The sequence below is a fragment of the Plectropomus leopardus genome, chromosome 14, assembly GCF_008729295.1.
Source record: "Plectropomus leopardus isolate mb chromosome 14, YSFRI_Pleo_2.0, whole genome shotgun sequence".
Taxonomy (NCBI): Eukaryota; Metazoa; Chordata; class Actinopteri; order Perciformes; family Serranidae; genus Plectropomus; species Plectropomus leopardus.
This window is the reverse complement of record NC_056476.1, coordinates 27,014,244-27,034,635: the sequence shown is the minus strand read 5'-3', so window position 1 is coordinate 27,034,635 and position 20,392 is coordinate 27,014,244. Positions and strand designations below refer to the sequence as shown.

General features: G+C 38.5%; 1 protein-coding gene across 1 annotated transcript in view; it reads right to left on the bottom strand.

Moving 5' to 3' along the window:
* The window catches only part of lrfn5a (leucine rich repeat and fibronectin type III domain containing 5a), a 73,723-nt gene that overhangs the window by 13,156 nt on the left and 40,175 nt on the right, over positions 1–20,392 (bottom strand). The window contains 6 exon segments of the mRNA XM_042500717.1: positions 8,404–8,871; positions 10,018–10,277; positions 12,246–12,401; positions 13,640–13,820; positions 13,906–14,034; positions 16,346–16,569. Coding sequence (XP_042356651.1) covers positions 8,404–8,871; positions 10,018–10,277; positions 12,246–12,401; positions 13,640–13,820; positions 13,906–14,034; positions 16,346–16,542 — 1,391 coding nt within the window. The 5' untranslated portion in view covers positions 16,543–16,569.

Genomic DNA, 20,392 nt, shown 5'->3' with positions numbered 1-20,392 from the left:
AAAAACATTACATTCAGACAGGAAGCAAACGCCAGACTCCCACATGAAAGTCTGGTGTTTGTTTGATCCCTCCTCCAGGGGCATATAATGCAGATGAAAGAGGTAGCTTTTGGTGTCTGAAAAACACTGCAAAAGCAGTGGTATTTGTCGACTTCAGAATGAGAGTGGGCTGGATTGTCTACCTTTCAGAAGCTTTATCCATAATGATAAATCCGACGCTGAGTGTCTTCTATGGTTATTTATACATGTTTTAAATTTAAAATTAAGAGTTAAAAATATATTAACTGTCAAATCACAATGGAGAAGGGGCTGGACAAATACCACAATGACCAACTGTCAGAGAGGACAAATACCAATGCTGAACAAAAACAACTTGTTATTTTCAGCTGGGAAAAGAAACATTTTGGTGGACACACAGCCTTACTAAAATAACACCAAAAACTGTCCAATTCTCATTGGTTGGAAGAGAGCATAATGACCAACAAATTGATCTACCAACCAAAAGGTGACAGCCATAGTGGATAACAACTGGTGGTTAAAGACAAACAAAATAACAGCTACAACAGTCTGGTAAGATCAGAAAAATACATCAGTTTACTACTATAATGCAGCCTTCAAAACCAGGAAAAGACAACACCTACGATATTGCAACATCCAAAGATGAAAGATCTTGTCTCATATGATAATATTTATGTGATATTGGTATATATTGTCCAGTCCTACTCTAAAGTCTTCTTGTTGGTCATACATCCTGCCATTTTCATTATTTCCTTCATTCCCTTCTTTCTCACAGCCATATTTTCCTATTTTCATCAGTCCTCTCTCTTTTTTAATTCCTTCCCTCTTTACCTTTTCTCCAAATTTCCAACATTTCATTACCTCTCCATCCATTTGGTCCGAGTCATATAAATCTTCTTTATGTTGTGTTTGTCTCCTTCTATCCTTTTTCTCTCCCTTGCTCCCTTTGCTGCCCTTTAGCACCTTTCAGATTCATCCTTACTGCTGTGGTACGTCCCTTTATACAACTTGTCCCCATTTAAAACCCCTCAGACTACTTACAACAATTGCTCTGTTACGTTAGGCCCACGATATGTTTATGATGCTATAAAATCAGAATTGGAACATTACGGCGGGATAAAGGCGGATGTTTTTTCACGCCTTAAGCACAGCTGAGCAAGGTGTTATACCTGGGCCGCAGGGACCATAGGCAAGGATAAACTACTTCCTGCTAGTGAGAGAAAGGGAGGGGGGTTTGGGTGTATGCCTTTTAAAAGCCTGGATTCATCTCCCATCCCCCTGTTGTGTAGGCTCATAAAAAGCTTGCCACACAATTTGCTTGATGTGTAGTTTTTTTGGCAAATGGCAACGAGCCCCTGTAGCTGGATGGATCTACTGGAGTGGAAAACAACCGCTGAATGAACATAGAGGAAACACAAAACAAAACAGAGCAGATGAGGACTAGGATGGAGGGAGAACGGGATTGTCTGTGTTTTTAAGTAACTTAGTGAATGTCAGAGTGAAGTTTGTGTCCCATAAAAGACAATGCAGCCTCAGTTTTGGCAGATATTTGGAGGCCTTCATGCCTGCAGGTCTGGAGCGGATGAACTATATTCTACCAAAGTCTTGAATTAACCATTTGTCTTGGCCTTGTGTTTATGGATGGCAAACAGAATTTTAGTATTTTAATGATTCATTTTTAAAGCTCTGTGTGGTTCAGCTGCTAGCGATGCTGCCTATGTTCTCATTCCTCATCAAGCAGTCTGCCCCTGGTGGTCCTCATTTGTATACTTTTAGTTGCTGGGAGGAACAACATGAAAATCTTAGCATAATCTTCTATTGTCATCAGGGTCCTCAGACCAAGGGACAACATATCTTAGCCAGGGCCAAACCTATCATTGAGTACATGTGTACAACTCACGTTTTTTATACTAAAACACTGGCCAATATTTATCTTAGATGTATTCCACAAATATTTCTTTGAATTCTTTGAAATAAATGTTTTTGCTCTTATTGTAATCTTTATTATTGCTTGTCTGTTAGCGCAGCCTTAAGAGAATCCACAGTTCTAGGTTTTATATGCAAAATGAAAAACCATGCAGACCAGTGGTTTCCAAACTAGAGATCTGCACCCAGTTGCACTATAGCTATACGTACGTCTTTATTATCTTTGAGTGCAAAGTCCTTACTAAATGATTATTTTGACTGTAAAGCTATGTTGATGTTTTGGTTGCACCGTGGAGATGTAAGGGTCATCTTATTACATCACGAAGTCTACACTAACCAAAAATTGTTGCAGAAAAATGACATTTTCTCTACCTTTGGCCGATAAGTAAAATTACGATACCCAATTATTGGGTCGATGAAATTGTAATATTATAACAAAAACATAATGATAGCCTACACTTGCAAACTGTTCTAAATAAGCAGTTGCTCATTAGGAAGTTTCCTAACCTTATATATTTGCATGCCAGTGTGGTACAGAGGATATTTATATGTAATGACCCACTTGCTTATAAATGTAATTTAATATGTACAGACTTAATTTTGCATGTTTACGGACACCCCCATTCCATAGTGAGCATATCTATTTTGATTTGCACCCATTAAATCACTAACCATAGTATATAAAAATGTACGATATGACAGCTCCCCAAAATGAAGCCAAAACATTTCTACTGCAGCCCGGGAGCTGGCTGCAGTATAGGTCATAAATCCCACCCCCTCCATTTTGGGGGATGGGCCATGGGCCAAATTAAAATCTCAAAGTACATGTCAGTTACATTTGTATTGGTCAGACAGGTGAATGGGCAGGAACTCATACCTCAGAGATCCCTATTACACAGACTCTGGCTCCAAATAATGTCACCAGAACAAGATGGCAGCAGTCGCACCTAGGATATATTGGCTCCATTTTTTGTACAGTGGTAATTACATCGTCCATCGTTTTATACACTAAGGAGTAACCTATCATGGAGAATGCATTGGCAATGCAATCTGCTCATCCTTAAAGTTATAACACCTTTAAAAAATGATGCACTATGTAAACTGCTATTTCACGGAGGAGTTAACAACTACTAAGGGCAAGTTTTAAAATTAAAGTTGTTACTTATGCTTTCAGTTTAAAATGTTTGTAGCATGCAAACTCCAACATAATATGGAAATTACATTCAACTTAGCAAACTAGACTACGTTTGAATTTACAGATAGGAAGAGCAACCAGTGCTGGACTCTATCAAAGGGTTGCAAAAGGAATCTAAGGAGTTGAAAGATAAGGGAATAAGAAATAAACAGGCTTAAAAAAAGCCTGCTTCATTCTTGTGAAATACAGTGCTGTGTATAGTTCTATCTTCCTCAATAACTACTTTATTTGAGAAGCCCAAATCTCTCTTCAACTGAATAGCTCACAATTCACTGACATACAACCTGTGAGAAGGGATCACTGCTTTGCATGAGTGCATCACAAGAAAAAAAAAAAAAAAACTTTTATTAGTGACCAGAAGCTCAAAATAAAGGCATAGCCCAACTCAAATGTTAGTACGTTACCAGTGGCTCATTATTGATCTAAAAAGAAATGACTACGTACCTAAAACACAGTTTAAGCTGCAGAATTTTCTCTATCTTTATTTCTCTGTTCAGGGCACACACAATTTTAACAGCCTTCTTACCATCATCATTGTTCAATCTGTATATTGACTAAACAATACATCTTTTCATTCCATAATTTGCAAATTCATTCTTTCCATAATCCCAGAATGGCCTGCATTCATCCAAACCCTTAATTAAGTACGATAATTGTCTCCGCATCTGAAGAAGAGCACACTGTACTTTGTGTCAGTTTTACGGTCGTCGTTGTCGATGCTGGCTCTGAGTTTTATTATCATCATCGACACGGCTGTGAATTGTTCAATAAAAGCAACGAGGTGTAAAGGTCAGAGACTGCATGCGCCGCCTCTGCCGTGATAGGTCATGTATAAAAGGTCAGCATATTATTTCAGCGACATCAGCCTTCCCTTGACCTGACCCTGACACAAGGGGTTAACAGCTGAGGCTACGATAAGGGCTGTATGGACTTCTCAATTTAGTACTGTTATGTTTGCGTTAAAGCAGGAAAAGAAAAGAGATAAATAGACATACAAGGTTTCAAAAATGCTCTGTGAATGGATGAGTAGCAAAAAAAAACACGTTTCCTTTGCTATCCATGGAATACATGTAGGTCTACTACAATGTAAGCTACAATGAAAAGAGAAATGTAGTGCTCTGGGTTATTGCCTCAAAGAAAAAACAACACAACCACCAGTATCTTAATTGATCTCAATTATGGTTTGGCAGAGAGGTTATCTTGAAGAGTCCCTGGGGAAAAAAAAAAAAAAAAAAAAGTCTTAAAACTGCATTTTAACTTTTCCTTGACCATAATGGTAGGCTGAGCTGTGAATCGTGTAAAAAAATGTCCTGAGAGGAAACCAATCTAAAATTTAGGCTCTCAAGTTGATACAAAAAGATTCAGAAAAACTAAATCTCTATCTTAGTCTTGAGACTTTGGATCAAGGGCTGGACAATTTAAGGGAAGTAATTAAGATTGTTGGCCATTTTTGAAATGACAAACTGCTGGTCATCATATTTTACATTAATTTGATAACTGACTGATGACATCTGATCAATGTGCTAATGCTACAACTTTCTGCACTGTTCCTGCTTGAGCATTAGCTTAACAGACTCAGTCATGTAAAAGAGAGCTTAACTGGGATAATTTGTTTAGCAGCTGTCTGTCATACACTTGACTAGAGGTCTTCATTATACTACCCAGACCCTATGACCTGTACAAGTTCAGGTCCATGTTTTATTATGGTCAGTCTGGTTGGGTTCCATTCTAATATTTGGGTTCAGCGTTAAAGACGTCACCACAGCTAACATCACAACAATGAAATATGTGGCCCACCCAATTAAAAAAAATTAAAACAGTCACCATTAAACGTTATGTACAGTAGGATAGGTCAATACAGTATGTTGTATCCAATATGACAAGGGCTTTTAACAGTGGAGTGGGTTCATACAATGGACCAGAGAGGCATCAAGTCTCTCTCCTCTCTGACATGTACAGGGTCGGGTGAGCTGATACACTCTCCTGTATTGTTTATGAGAAAAAAAAACGACTTGCTACTTTGTTAACTTTGCATGTTAAAATTACATGTATGGCTCTTGTGATCTGAATATTTCACTCAAATTACCCCTTTTTGTAAAAAAAAAAAAAATAAAAATAAAAGATTCTGTGTTGAGCCATTCTTGATTCTTACTATTAATAACAAGGGAAATACTCACCACTATATTAAGAAATTGATTATTTACAAGTTAAACTGAAATGGAATAGCTGATAGTTTCCTGTGTGACCGACTGGGCAGCAGGCCTGCCTCTGAAATAGAAATACAATACTTCCTGAGAGGACTGGCGTTAAAAACAGCAGTGCTGTATCAGTAAACATCTGCCTGTCTCAAATGTCCTGGAGAAAGACACTGAATCCCTGTGAGCTCCAGGAGGGCTGTTCTGCAGCTGACCCTGACCTCCAAGTGGAAGGAGCGATAGGCGGGGTTTCCCTGCACCGATCGATACAGAATCAAGCGTTACAACTATTCAGTTTCTGATATGCAGCGTATTGCATGTCCAGGAGGTTAACATAACCGGAGGGATGCGGCTGCAGAAAGCTTTAAACTGTCACTTATCCATGTGTTTACTCAGAGAGTTGATCTCACAGGGTGAAGGAAACACACAGCTACACCTAGGAGCATTATGTGGAGCAGGTGGGGGAGGAAAGCTCAGAAATGTCAATGTGTTGCAAATCAATAAGCCCTCACTGAATGAAAAGTAACTGCTCTGTCTTTGACAACAGGACAAGTCTTCATTCCGTCATCAGCTTTACCTCTCTCCTATGTTTTTTCTCCTATGTAGTTCCCATATGTCTTCTCCCATTCTCCCTCTTTTGCATTCCCTCTCCTCTTTCTTCTTCGTGTTTGGGTAATGAAAAAACAGAATCAATGGGTCGCTGCTTTGTGCCAGCAGAGGTGTTGAATGGAAATCAATCGGCTATCTAAAGACAAGAGGACTGCAGAATAACACGGAAAAACACAAATGGCTTCAGCACTTAATATCGGAGAAAAAAAAAGGAGGATGAAAAGACAGGAAGAAAGAAAGAAAGGCTCTGAGTGACGGAGCGAGGAGGGATCGAGGTGGGTGGTGAGAGGCTGTCTAATCACTCCTCCTCCGTGCCCCCGCAGGAAGCTGTTTGTTTTCGTGGCCGTCATGCTCTCCGGTGTTACACTTACCTACAAGAATTTTAAAGTCTCGGGCTAAAAGTACACACGCAGCGTTCTGTAGGATGACAATCCTGTAAATGCACAAAGGCTTTGCTGCGCTTTTGAGAACAAAAGAGAGAGGAAGAGAGAGGGGAAAGGAGCTATCTTGATATAAAAAAGTGATGACGCTCTCTTTGCAAGACAGACAGCTATAAATCCCATCGGCGCCGTCTCTTCATGATGTCTTCTCTGAATGGGGTTAAGTGCTGATGAATTATGCACGGGGATTAGGAATAATATGCAACGCAGATACCAGTAGATTCTCCTACGAATCATCTGTGTTTGGTAATCACATATTAGTGTAGTCACAGGGAGATAAAGACTGGAAGAGATCAAGGATCACGAACACATAGCTCAATGTGAAAAAAAAAACATTTCATAACTACCAGGAGCATTGTCATCATCATGACCCAGACGGTCAATCTCAACGCTCCCCCGGCTCTTGATGATGATGCGTTCTGATGAAGTATGTATAGGGATTAGCAGCGATATGAAATGCTGATAATGCTGGCAGATCTCCCTACCAGCGCTCTGTGTGTTTGTTAATTCCCTCTCCCCCATTTCACCGGAGTAAATATTTAGCTCAAATAACAATCATTCCCTGTGAGATCGATGTAATCTGTTTAATCCAAAGCAAACGCCAAAAGTCAAGAAGGACTAGCGCCACTCTCCCCCCGTCAAGGCCGTCCTGGTGAGTCAGCTGGATAGAGCGAGCTGCGTTATTGTGCCCACTTTCACCGAGGATCATGAACTTTCTCACGTCGCGGCCTGTCTGACGTCTTTGCTGTCCGTCCCTGTTTTCATCTCCGCGTTGGTCTAACATGCCCTGATGTGAACCATCCCTCTGTGCTGTAATGCAGGACGCCATGACAAATAGTCTGTACATGTGCTCTGAGAAAAACAAAGCTTGTCTTCAACACTTGTACAATTATATTTTTGACAAAGGCACATTTAGGATAATTAAGAAGTTACAAAATTAACTCATACTATATAATTTGCACATTTGATCTTTGAAGAGCCCTTTATACATGTTTATCCGTCACATCTGCTTTGCCTATTTGTAGCCTTTTTTTTTTTCATATACAGAATAAAAGCATTATGGTGCCCTTCAGTGTGTCGCTAGACATGCATTCTCTGCATACTCGTCACACTTCCAGGGAACACACCTAGAAAATTAACTGCACACATCAGCAAAATCAAGAATTTAGTCAAAATAATATTGTTAATTTTAGGGTAATTGGATGCTTGTGACATGATGGTGACCTTTCATTATTTTACCAAAATTCTATACTTTCACAGGAAAATTGTGTGTTTTCTAAAAAAAAAAAAAAAAAAAAAAAAAAAAAAAAAACTTCTCGATTTAGGTTTCTTCAATGTATTTTCTATAATAATCACAGTCTGTTACTGTACTGTTTTTACTGTAATTTCCAGAAAAAAAGTTTTTAGATTGAATCATTTTCACTGATAATCCTACAAGAGGAACAACACATTCTGATTGAAATCATAGAAAAATTGGTATCACATGATAATATTTTTCATATGTTACAGAAACCACTGTGATTGAAAGTTGTGTTTTGGATAGAACCACACTGTTGATATGGTTTCCATGTTTGTGTGCTGGTGCTGTGCACAGATCTGACATCTGCACATCAGGTCCTAAGTAATAGTAATAGTAAGTAATAGTAATAGTTTTTTTTTTAATAGTTTGTTTCATTTTTAACTTGATTATTAGCCTATATAGCCATTAAACAGTACAATTTGTAAGAGAACACTAACTTTATTTATGGACCAACTCAAAGGACCACCTGTGGGTACCAGGACTCAATATCACTGGCAATTATGGTGCTCTGGTAGTGCACATGTAGTGTCTCCTTGGCGACAGGATCCCAACAGGATCATTAAAGTTGCATCTAATCTACTGTAATCTAATCTATACAGCCCAGACTGGGTAATTCTCCACCTCCACATCAGCCATATCATGGTTCAGTTTCCATTGAGTAAACTGTCTGACCCTCCTGACATGGACGTGGCGGTGATGCAGTGATTCTGTCAGTCTTACCTGTAAACCAACGAGTCATCTTGGCTCCCATTGTACTGTATCTGGAACATCCTGATGCCTGGAATATTCCTCTGGAAGTTGAACTTGATCAGCGCTGTCGATGACGTGGCCTCGGCCGTCACCACCCTCTTATCCACACCACCCTTTACGTCGCCCGTCACGTTGCTCCCGTTGGCTCCTCCCCGTGTTGACGTGGAAATGTCGGACGATCCAGGGTCAGGCTCCTGGATGTTGTTGGTGTTGTTGGAGATGTGGGGGAGTTTTATAATCACCAGGTCGACTGTTTGGTGGGCTTCACCGGCGGGGTTGGAGGAGATGCAGGTGAAGGAGCCGGTGTCTTTCACCGTACTTATGAGGATGTCCAGAGTCCCGTTATTGTAGACCAACGTTCTGGAGGAATTGGAGACCAGTTTGCCCTCAGGAGAGATCCAGTGGATGGCTGGCTCTGGGTCGCCTCTTGCCTTACACCTTTACGGAGAGAAAACCAGTAGAGTGGAATATATTAGAGACAGGACAGAATGGGGTCAACTAGTGTACAGTAGAAGCAGAGCATTGTTTCATGGTGCTTTCTGGATTCCCTCAACCCTCCATCTAGGACTTAAGTGAGAGGGGGAAGAGTCTAAGCATTGGCCAGTGTGTTGATAGGGCATTTATTTTAGTTAGAATATGCTTTAGATTACAGCATTACAGTGCTGTAAATACATACTGGAAAGCAAAAACATTCTTACCAATAACTACAGGGACAAAGAAGTGTGTATAAAGGAAATAAATAAGAGATCAGGGAACATTAGGGAGCACTTTTGCACCAAAACAATGATTTAGAAATAAAGTACACTTGCATTTTTAAGAAAGATTATCGGGTATATCTTTTAACTAATTGCATGATGAAGTTCATACTTTATAGTAATCTATAGACCTTTGGATTAATAATTCATTTAGGGCTACAACTAACTTCTGTCTTAGATATTAATTTAAAAATGTTCATAAAAATGTATATGAATTTCAACCTGATTATGTGAACTGCAATCATTCTATTTCCCCATTTGGAGAAAAAAAAAAAGTGGAGCGTAGTTCTGCTGCGCTCCGGCAGCACAACACCTCTGATTAAAATGGATGTTGCTCCAGATGAGAAATGCAAGGTGTGCTGACCCTCCGATAATACCTACTTATGTCTTATATACAGAGCTAAGACGAGACAAAATCAAGGAAAGAGAATAATAGCATCTCACTGATTTCCTTTGCCTTCTTTTTCTCCCCATAATTCCATACCTAAAAACATAACATCTATCATGATTGGAAGCGTGTGACCAATATATATGCAAATTAGGTCATCATCATCTCTCAAACCCGTTCTTGATTTAGTTTCATCCTCCTTAAAATTTCAGTGTGGTGTCCCTGTCTTGTGCTTCATTGAACACTCAAGCATTTCAGGTGTTCTCGAGCAGCTTGTAAACATAACGCACAACTACGGGAATCAAAACAGTGTAAGAGTGTGTGTGTGTTTGTGTGTTTAGTCAGATTGATGCATAGTGGTTACAGGATAATGAGGAAACTTTGTTTATTTGTACCATTTTGCGTGTATTCATACTACTCATTAATAACTGATATGAATACCTGAGTGTGACTCTCTGCCCTTCAAGCACCCTCATCTCATGGGAGTATCTGGTGATGAGCGGCGGTTCGCAGAGAAACTCTTCCTCAGGGATGGACCAGAAGTATCTTCCAGAGAGGTGTTGGGGTGAAGCACACGTCTCCAGGTCATCCTCCCTGTTCAGCCTTCGGAGCCACAGTAACTCGCAGTTACAGTGGAGAGGGTTCCCACCAAACGACAATGCGAAAGAAGTGGAGGTCAACACCCCCGAAGTGGCTAGGACCTGGTAATGTGAAACAGTGATTACATTAAGTAACAGATAAAGACAGTGGGGTGTGAAATGTATATTTTCCCTCTACACTGTGGCCTGCTGCTTCCTAGAATCGGATAAGTGATTGTATAAATCATCAGGGTCAGAAAATGTGAAATGGGATTCAAAATGTACTTGAAATGCGCATACATTTGAAGAGAAGGTTCACTTTTGCTTTAATATGGAAGTTGTCCCATTGACTTTCATATATATATATATATATATATATATATATATATATATATATATATATATATATATATATATATATATATATATATATATGAAAAGAAGCCCAACTGCAAATTTTGTACTTTCAAGGGCCAAATGCTGCACAATCACATTTTTCTCTTCTGTTAGCAGAATATGGGATTAGTCTTTTTTCACGGGTAGCATCTTTTGAGCAGTGCAGTTTGGAGTTTTATCCAGCAACAGCCTCCATGGTGAAAAAAAAAATAAAACCAACTGGGAATTGCCAAAAACTGCAGTTCTTTGAATGACCACTTGAGGCTGGCACCAACATCTTAAAATGCCAAACTCCACAGCAGACATAAACATGTTAATATCCTTGTACAAAGAACTTTTTTGGTCTGTATAGCTAATTTCAACAGTCGTAACAACGGGGGTGAATTTTTACACAACTCACTGATTTACATTTTATTTAGGCTTAAAGTTAGTAAGGGTCTGGCTGCTTTGAGTGGCAGGCTGTCTACATGGGGTCATTATGAGTCAGAAGCCACAGGAAAAAAACGAAGAAAAGCTACAAATCAGTGGAACACTCTGCCTGATGATGGGAGGAGCTGCAGCTCTATCAGGACTTGACCTGAAAAAGACGATTAAAAGCTGCTCAGCTCTGTACTCACTGACCTCTGGACTTTTAACTTTTAATTTGACAAGCATTCACTATGCGCTATTGGGTTTAGTATTTCATGTTGTTTTGTAAGTGATGTGCTGTTTTATGTAGGTTTATGCTGTATTGTCTGTCTTGTGTCTTCTTTGTATCACTTGATATTATGTGCTATTGTGTGCATTATTTGTCTTCAGTGTCTTCTCTTTTTCTTGTACAACTTTGCATTGTCATGTCATAATGCTGTGTATTTGTTTTGATGATGGTACATAAAATGGTAACGTTTATGTTTTTAAACTGTAAAAGTTTCCTTTTCAATAAAATAAATTAAATAGATAGGATCCACCCCTCACTCCAGTACAGCTCAAACGTTTCGTCCAAATACGTTCACCTTTGGCTCTTAAAATTCAAAATGGCAAAATTAGAGAATTTAAGGCTCCAAAACATGAGTCCAGTGGTTGATGTTAAGATGGCTACATCCATTATTTTTTTTATATCGTTTACGGTTTGACAGGTATTAAACCACTATAAATGAACTGTTAATGTGAATATCACAAACCAAATGTTTCTTGACTCACCAAGAAAAGTGAAAATGTAATTTTATCTCAGTTGTCAGTTAGGTAGAAAGGACAACTATGTTTTGTGTATATTTACATTATGACGTTTTTTAAAATGTTGGGTTTTGGTCTCCATTTCTGACTACCAAAAGCTGTTATTTCACAACAAGATGACATTGTCATTAGAGGTTAAACAACACATCTTCAAACTAAAAAATCATCAGTATCATTTGTTTATTTTGAATTAGCATTAGGCATTGTCCTGATATGAACTGTGGGCAACTGTCATCACAACCTAAATTTAACCAAATATGAACATCTGATGACTATGATGCCCAGATGGGACAGTACAGCTTGTGACACAAACATTTAGTTTGAATACAGTTGATCGAAATACAAGAAATTGCAGATTCAATGAGATGCCCGATTGTGTTTGAGAGCCTTAGGCCTTTTTTTTTTTTTGGTTGTTTTTGGGTTTGGCTGGTTGGGTTTAAATTTGTTTTTGAAAAAAAAAACAACAAAAAACTACGACAATACCTGTGCTCGTTGAAAAAGTGGGTCCGGTGGCAGCTTTTGGAGCTTGTTAGAGGTGACGTCCAGCCGGTTGAGTTTCTGTAGCAGGGAAAATGTTCCCTCTGGAATGTAGTCCAACATGTTGTGGTCTAAACTCAACGTATGGAGGCTAATCATTTTCTGTGGGAATACAAGAGAAAAACATAACTTTAGTATCCTGAGGAGGTTAAGAACATATTGATGTAGGGATAACAGAGTTAATGCCTTGTTCTTTCCTCTACTTCCGCTGCAATATCCTGGTTATTGCCATGAGGCGGATTTCCATTAACACTTATATCATGCAAACTGAAATTGTATGTATCTAATGGAAACATGTCAATATCAAAAAAACTACCATTTATTGTAAAAAAAAAACAAAAAAAAAAAACGCTTGCATGAGGTGGTATTTCAGTCAATTCAAAAAAGCCATGGAAACACTTTTTTAGCGTTTATATGTCACATGGTAGGAACTTGGGCATGACGCAACAGGCGTTACAAGAGGTGTTATTGCATCGCATAACTTTTCAAAAGTTGAGTGAGCTATGAGTTGCCATCTTGCAATTGTGTTTTTTTTTTGTTTTGTTTTTTGATTATTTGTGCATTTTGCCTTCATTAGATAGGACAGGAGATTGCTATAGTGAAAGGGGGAGAGAGAGGGGAAGACATGCAGCAAAGGGCCACAAGCTGGAATTGAACCTGCAGCGGCAAGGACACAGCCTTAATATATGGGACGCCTGCTTTATCTACTGAGCCTCCTGACACCCCTTTCAATTGTATTTTATCAACATTTTGAAAATATGTAATATTGCACAAATCTGTAACAGACACCCGCCGACTGTCCCTTGAATCAGTCACTTCATTTCCTGATGTACAGTGCTGATAGAAATGTTGAATTTCTGTGATAACATGTCTTTGTTGAACAGCTAAAGCAGAAAACAACAAAGCCATCCTGTAGTTAATCAATACAGAAACACAGTTACCTAATACAGCAGCTCTTCATCATACTTGAATAGAACTATAACTACTTAGTCATGTTAAGTTGCAAAGAATTTAAGTACGCTGATCCACAGAAGCCTTGAAATTTCAATTACATAAACACTGCCTGTTGGCTGCCAAAGAGAACTGGTAAAATGAAAACTGTTAGTCAGAAATTAAACTTCAGTGGAGCTAAATGAATAGTTCACATAATGGCCTCCGCTCAATCCAAAAGCCCTTAAGATCTCTTTATTTTAATTTCAAATAAATGGATAAAATACAATTTTATGGCCATTTTATTGGGCTTGGGATTTCCTTTTTTTTAAATTTATTTATTTATTTTTTTTGAAGGGCCTCCAGCCAGAGCGGCTTGAAATGCTGCTGCAGTTTAAAAAGATCCTGACCTGGATGGCCTCCCAAGGAATAGAGTCCAGGTTATTGTAACTGAGGTCCAATTCTTCCAGCGCCAGCAGGTCGTTGAATGCTCCCTGGTGGATCAGCACCAGCTGGTTGTTGTTCAGAATCAGGTGGTGAAGCTTCGACATCCCGCTGAACGTATCATTGCCTATCCTTGTCAGCCGGTTACTGAAAGAGAGGCAGAGAGAGAGAACTGTAGCTTTGGAGATAAAGCATAACACCCCAGTCTATCAGTCTGTATGCAGATCCATACCTGTTGAGGTGTAGAGCTCTGAGGTTTTCCAGATCGGCAAAGGCATGAGGTGTAATGTAGGAGATGGTGTTCCTGGATAATGTTAGGTCCACCAGCCGTGTCATGTTTGCAAAATCTTTCCTCTTCACACTGTGGACACAGATAAGCACATACAATATATAATCTATGAGAAGTCCTCTAGAACTAGATCTGCTATTAGTTTATAACACTTTTTTGTGATTTGAACAATTCCATTAAAGCTGAACTTTGACTTAGTGAAGCTGTCTGAGTCAATTGACGGAAAAAAATGAATTTCTTAATATGAGAGTATTCTTTTGAATGGTGATGTTGCATATTCGTCAGTCTTTCAAAAGTGTTGAAAGAGATCTTTTATCGGAAAAGTTTCAATTTTTAAAAGCAAAATTGCAAAAAAAAAAAAAGGAAAAAAGCAGAATTCACATATGGTATTTCTTTCATCTTGTGCAGCTTATTCAATATTTGTGAACAACTCTCTCCAAAGGCCACAAACCGGAGAAGCAAGACTTTTTTAAACTGCAGTGCTATCAGGAGACGGCCTTGAGCTGCTCCTTTGACTATGAACCGACTATGACTTACTCTGGGGCCTCTAAAGAATGTGCTTTTTTTCCACACCCAAATGAGTTTTATTTCATTCTAGTGCCGGCGGATAATGTGCTCATATCGTCATAAAAAGGACTCTGGGCGATGCCGCTCTGTCCAAAAATTCAGCGACTTATTCATCTTCGCCGGAGAGGCTCGGGGCTTTCTCGCCTGATGACATCATAGATCAGTGTCTGTTTCCAGCTTTGAGGAAAAATTGTATGTTCTCGCACAGAAAGAGTGAACTTTCCAAGGACTACTACACTTAGTTCTTCAAGAACTGCACGAGTTCTTAATAATCAAATGCAAGTGAAGTAGTAATATCATGTTGAAGGCACAGTGTGTATCATAATAATGTTGAGTGAACACATTCTGTGAGGTCGAGAAGTACTCTGCAATTATGTGTCTACCTTATAGTGTAGTGTCAACACTTACTGTAACTTTCACTGCTTTCATGACTAGAATTCATTTTAGTAGTTACAGAGTGATAGCTTGGTAGCAGCAATAGTAGTACTACATTTTATAGCTATATGCTAGCGATTTTATTAGCACGACTAAAACATTAGCAGAAGCAGCAGTTTTAGTGGTTGCAGTTGAATTAGTACAATGTTTAGAGTTGTAACTGGGGTTGCAATTTCACTTAATCTGTAAACTTTACCATCTTTTGAGTGATTGTTATTTAAAAAAAAAACAACAAAACATTAAAACTTTGCTTATTTAAACAACTTCAAATGTGTCTTATCCTCAGTTGAACCTCATAAAAACATATTGCATATATTTTGACGGTGGGTTTCAATTAATCGATTAAATTTCACATATTCAATTAAATTCTTCGCGACTGATTTATCAATCATTGATTTATTGTTATCATCCCTTGTAATATAATCACTAACGGTAACAAGAGCATTTCAAACAGTAGCAATGATCATACAAGTAACTAGTTCTAGGCCTATAAGATTTAATACACAGTAGAAGTACAGCTTTAGCAGAAAACAAGCATGTGTTTGGATGCTATTTTATTTTAGCGGGAAACTGTCAGGCCCAGATATAACGAAAATCTATTTTTTAAAAAGTATACCTTTTCATTTCACATTTACTTACACTCACAAAATTATTTATTAATAAAACTTTTAAATGAATAACTCTGTGTCCCCCGTCAAATTTGTATAGAAAGTACCTAAAAATCCGTGATTGGTAGTCCCTCTTTGATTTTGTAGCTGGTGGTATCAGAAATACAACTAACATTAAAACACACCAGCAATCACATTTTACCACTCACAGAGAGATTTCTTTAAAGTCAATACAGTATTGATGAATTTTGCCAGCTGGAAGTCCTGAGGGAAGTTAATGACAACAAGCGCCTGCTACAACAAAGGAAAGTGGGGATATTTTGACTGACTTGTTTAACATCAATGAAAATTTGTCTTGGTGTAGAGAGGAAGAGATTTGAGCAGCTGGTTAATTTTTGGAGAACATTGCTTCAAACTTTTTTTTTGCTAGATGCTGTGTACATTTTTTGGCATCGCGTTATCAAGACATTCTGATATACTGCCTTCTCACCCAGCTGATATACATTTCAACAATTCTGTAATCTTGCAATGCAGTGCCTAAGAAGTGGCTGAGTAATATATTCAGTGGAAGAGGTCCTGTCAAGTAGATTTGAGCACATTCTAATTGACTGCATGGCTGGAACAACTTGTATAACGGAACAAAAGCCAGTTCCTACTGTCCTAAGGATTACACTGAGAGTTGTACTTGTGTGGTAACAACAGTAACAGTATGTGCAGTATTAGGGGTACAGTACTAGCTCTTTTGGTATTAGTAACATTGATGTGACTGTTACCTTGTGACAAAGTTGTCAGCCAGCCGTAGCTCCACCGTATGCCTATCAATGTTTGGCGGTACGAACAGGAGACCTTTCTTGGCGCAGAGGGTCGCCAGGTTGGGTGACAGGATCTGACACACGCAGCGCTTGGGGCAGATTTGTGCTCGCACCGCCATGGCAACTGCCAGCATCACACACAGCAACAGCCTCTCCATGGTTACCACCCCACCTGGACACGACACCTGAGATGGACAGAGACAAGGCAAAAGAGAAATGGAGACATTATTGACATTGGACATTCTTTCAATAGGAATTTAGCATATTGATTAAAAAAGCCAAAAAAAAAAAAAAAAAAATGGAATGACAGACAGGGGCATTTCTTCACCAAATCAGAATTATCGGCCATTTATTGACATGGCCTTTTGATATATTCTGAGTGTTTCTGCTAAGTCTTTAGTATGCAGAGCAAAGAAAGGCCTGTGTGCAACTTTCTCAGCCGCTCTGTGCAACTTTCTCATGCTACGCTGGACTAATAGAATACTTATCACCTGGTGCACTTCCTTCTGTATCAACTAAACTGCATGCCACTCTAAATGCAAAGAGCTTTATTGGAAGTTGAGTGTATAGATTGAAGATAGGATGATACGTGTGCAGTGTGTGGAGAGGGATGACTTGCGCTTTACAAGTTGTTGCCAGTGTGCTCCGTTAGGATGCATCCAAAGTTTTGAATATTCACGCACATCCGTGATGATTCACACTTGGCAACTGGAGTGAATCAGATTCTGATGAAGTTACAAATCTTAATGGCCAGACATGACTAGATGAACCGCAAGGCCTCAAAGAGGTGAATCACCACCAACTTTTAGGCATCGCTAATCAAACTGGGGGAGATGTTTATTGGAGTCATTTATTGCCCAGCAGTGTTGCTGTACGCGAACATGCACGCACGCACACACAAATTCAGCCCTCATTAGCAAGCAGCAGTGCTTGTAGTTAATTAGGAAAGGTTTAGAGAGAGAAAGAGAGGAGGGTGAGGCAGGGAGAAAGAAAATGCTCATTAATGACAACCTTGATTGGGGTTTGAAGGACATGAGCGAATCAGGATTAAAGGGATCACAGTGCAAATACACACACTCTCTCTCTCTCTGTCACACACACACACATGCACAGGCATCTACACATTAACACTCAAACACGACACAGGTTAGGTGAGGATGAAAGCCTCAGTGACCCTTTCTCACACTCTATCATAAAAAAAACCCCACAATTGACGATTTTGAGTGAAAGTTCAGCGGCTTATTTTGTTGGTAAAGCGTTGTGTATTGCAACATTTTTCAGTAAGATAGCAGGTCAAAATAAAAAGACAAAAATAAGTTGTAACTAATGGCTTTATTAATTGTAACAAGTCATTTATCAGTGCTTTCTAGACCAGGAAAAGCCTTTAAGAACAACTTTTTTGTTGGCCAGTCATGAAAAATGACAAACAAAAGGGATAAATTATAAAAACAATACAATATAAGCAAAGAAAACACACCAATTACAGCAGGTTATTCGAGAACAATGAGTATATGTTCATCTGCTGTTCATGTAATGAAGTGATTCAGTAAAAAGCAAAGAAAAACACACTGACGGATGGCTTCTGGAAAGGAACAGACCTCAGGGAGCTGTAATTCCCCCTCACTGAGAAGCACACAGTTAATGTGTTAAAATCAAAATGCTCTTTTGTTCAATTTTGCCTCCATCTGTGGTGCTAAATCTTTACTGTGGTGTCTCTGCACTGCACTTCACAAACATGGACTGTCTGTTAAACTGTGGCCTGTCACTGCTCATTATAACCTTGCAGGTCTGTTATTCATCCCAAACTGGAAAAAGTTGCAGAACTATTTAGGTGTTGACAGAAGTAATGAACCAGCTATGTGTTGAAGTATCATAATAACTTGTAAAAGAATACTGGTATAGCTATTTTTAATCATCAGGCAACATATTGCATATTCTCCTCATTGACAAAAACATCCATGAAAACACTTAAATCAGCAATGCGTGATTCAGACATTTCTACACTGTCTTTGGCAATCAGCTCCAAGCCCTTCTCTCTCTTAAGGGATTAAAACTTTAAAAACAGCAGCAGCACCACAATTACAAATAAATGCATGAGTAATAAACCATTTGGAAGGGAAAATTACTGAAATGTTGTTTTGATTCCTTTTTGGAGGGATGATTTTCTCATAACCTTACAACAAACAAACAGGAGCAGACACCACCCTGATAAAAGCATGATAGTGGTATTCATTTATATATGGATCTTACCTTTATTCAAAGCTACTGTTTTATGAAACTTTAACTTTTATGAAAAATAACTGGCATATTTGCTGTCATATTTACTGAAAGAAGTAGAATTGTACATGAGACTAATAGTATGTGAAAAATATCATGTTCCTCCCTCTCATCCTGCTGTCTGTAATGGCCATTGCTAGAATCCAGCATACATAACAAAAGCAACCAATCAGAGCCAACGAGTTAATGTGGCTGTCAGTTATGTCAATCACTCATGTAACTGCAGTCAAACGGTCAAACTGGGCCGTACTGATCAAATATGAGTCAAATATGTTGCTGCATTGTCTAATTCTTTCCTTAAATGTTTTCAGAAAAATGTATAAGTGTACTGTTTAGCTGTAACATGAGAGAGGTTTGCTCTTGCTGGCAGGCGGTGCTTGGTTTTGGCTTGACTTTTTTTTTTTTTTTTTTTAAATAGACTATCTGTCTCAGGTATTTCTTTCATGATGGAGTGAAAGTTATTGCAAAAATGACAAAAAGAGACCTCTCGACTCTGATTGGTTGTTGTCCTTCACATGCTGTAATGCCAGAAATGTCACAAGGCAGTTAAGTGGGCAGAGGAATAGGAATTTTTCATAGATTATGTCTCATTTAGTGCTGTTTGAATATACTGACAGTTTCAGCTAATATGGCAATAAGTTATTTCTTATAAAAGTTACCGACTACAGCATTAACCATGAAATTTATTCAGATTTAAGTTCAAGGTACACTTGGCCAAGATAGCATGGCATTGCGATGCACTGGGGAAAAACTGTTTAACGTGATTAAATTTGATGTAAATAACATCTCTAACATCTTGAAGAGGAGTATAATGTATCTGATAATATTTCCGCTCCATTTACACCTGGTGATAACGTGATCTGTAGATCACTAGATACATTTTATCTTGATGGTGACTGCTCCATGCACCTTTGCATTTAGTTTTAGTAAATGTTGTATTCACCCTTGGCTGAGATCATATCAAAATGTTCAGACTGCTCTCTGATTAAATTGCGTTCTGCGTGCATTTATCCTTATCTTGGTAAGATTGTCAGACACAGACTGCATGTTAATGCATGGTGCTATGTACAAATTTCTGAGTTGATTCGCATTTGGTGTGCTAAGAGTACTTATGGCAGCAGTACTATTGTTGTCAGATGGACTCAGAGCAAACTACAGAGGTCATGTTTCTTGTAAAGGAACATTTAATTAAGTGGAATGGCATCGGCTTTCTTTTCTTCATTTTCATTTAATTTTGGTTGGTTCATTCATGTGGCAAACATTTGCAAAATTGTGTATTTTTATTTGATCCTGGAATAAGTCTAAAATACACTATGGAAACAAAATTGTTACATTCATACTATTAAGTGCAAAAAATGGGCCATTGAAACATGTTCAAACTGCAAACTTTGATGCCATCAAAGCATAAAAGCATGCATTGTATTATGTGTGGGTATCATTTGGGCTTTTGCCTTCCACTAGGTGCACTGTTACAATTAATGTTACTATTAATCACTGACATATCCCAAACTGTGATAAAAAAAATAAAGAATCTAAAATGCATATAATATATTGAAAATAATTTATTTTTTGTGTTTTTTTTTTTTTTTTTTTTTGTCACCTAAAACATAGTGGCATCTTGATAAAAACCTGGCATTTGAAGGGTTAACATTTTGAAAACATTTTGTGCACAGCGCAATGTGAGCATGTGATATTAAAGTGGGCCCTAGGGGTTAATAGATTTTGGGACAA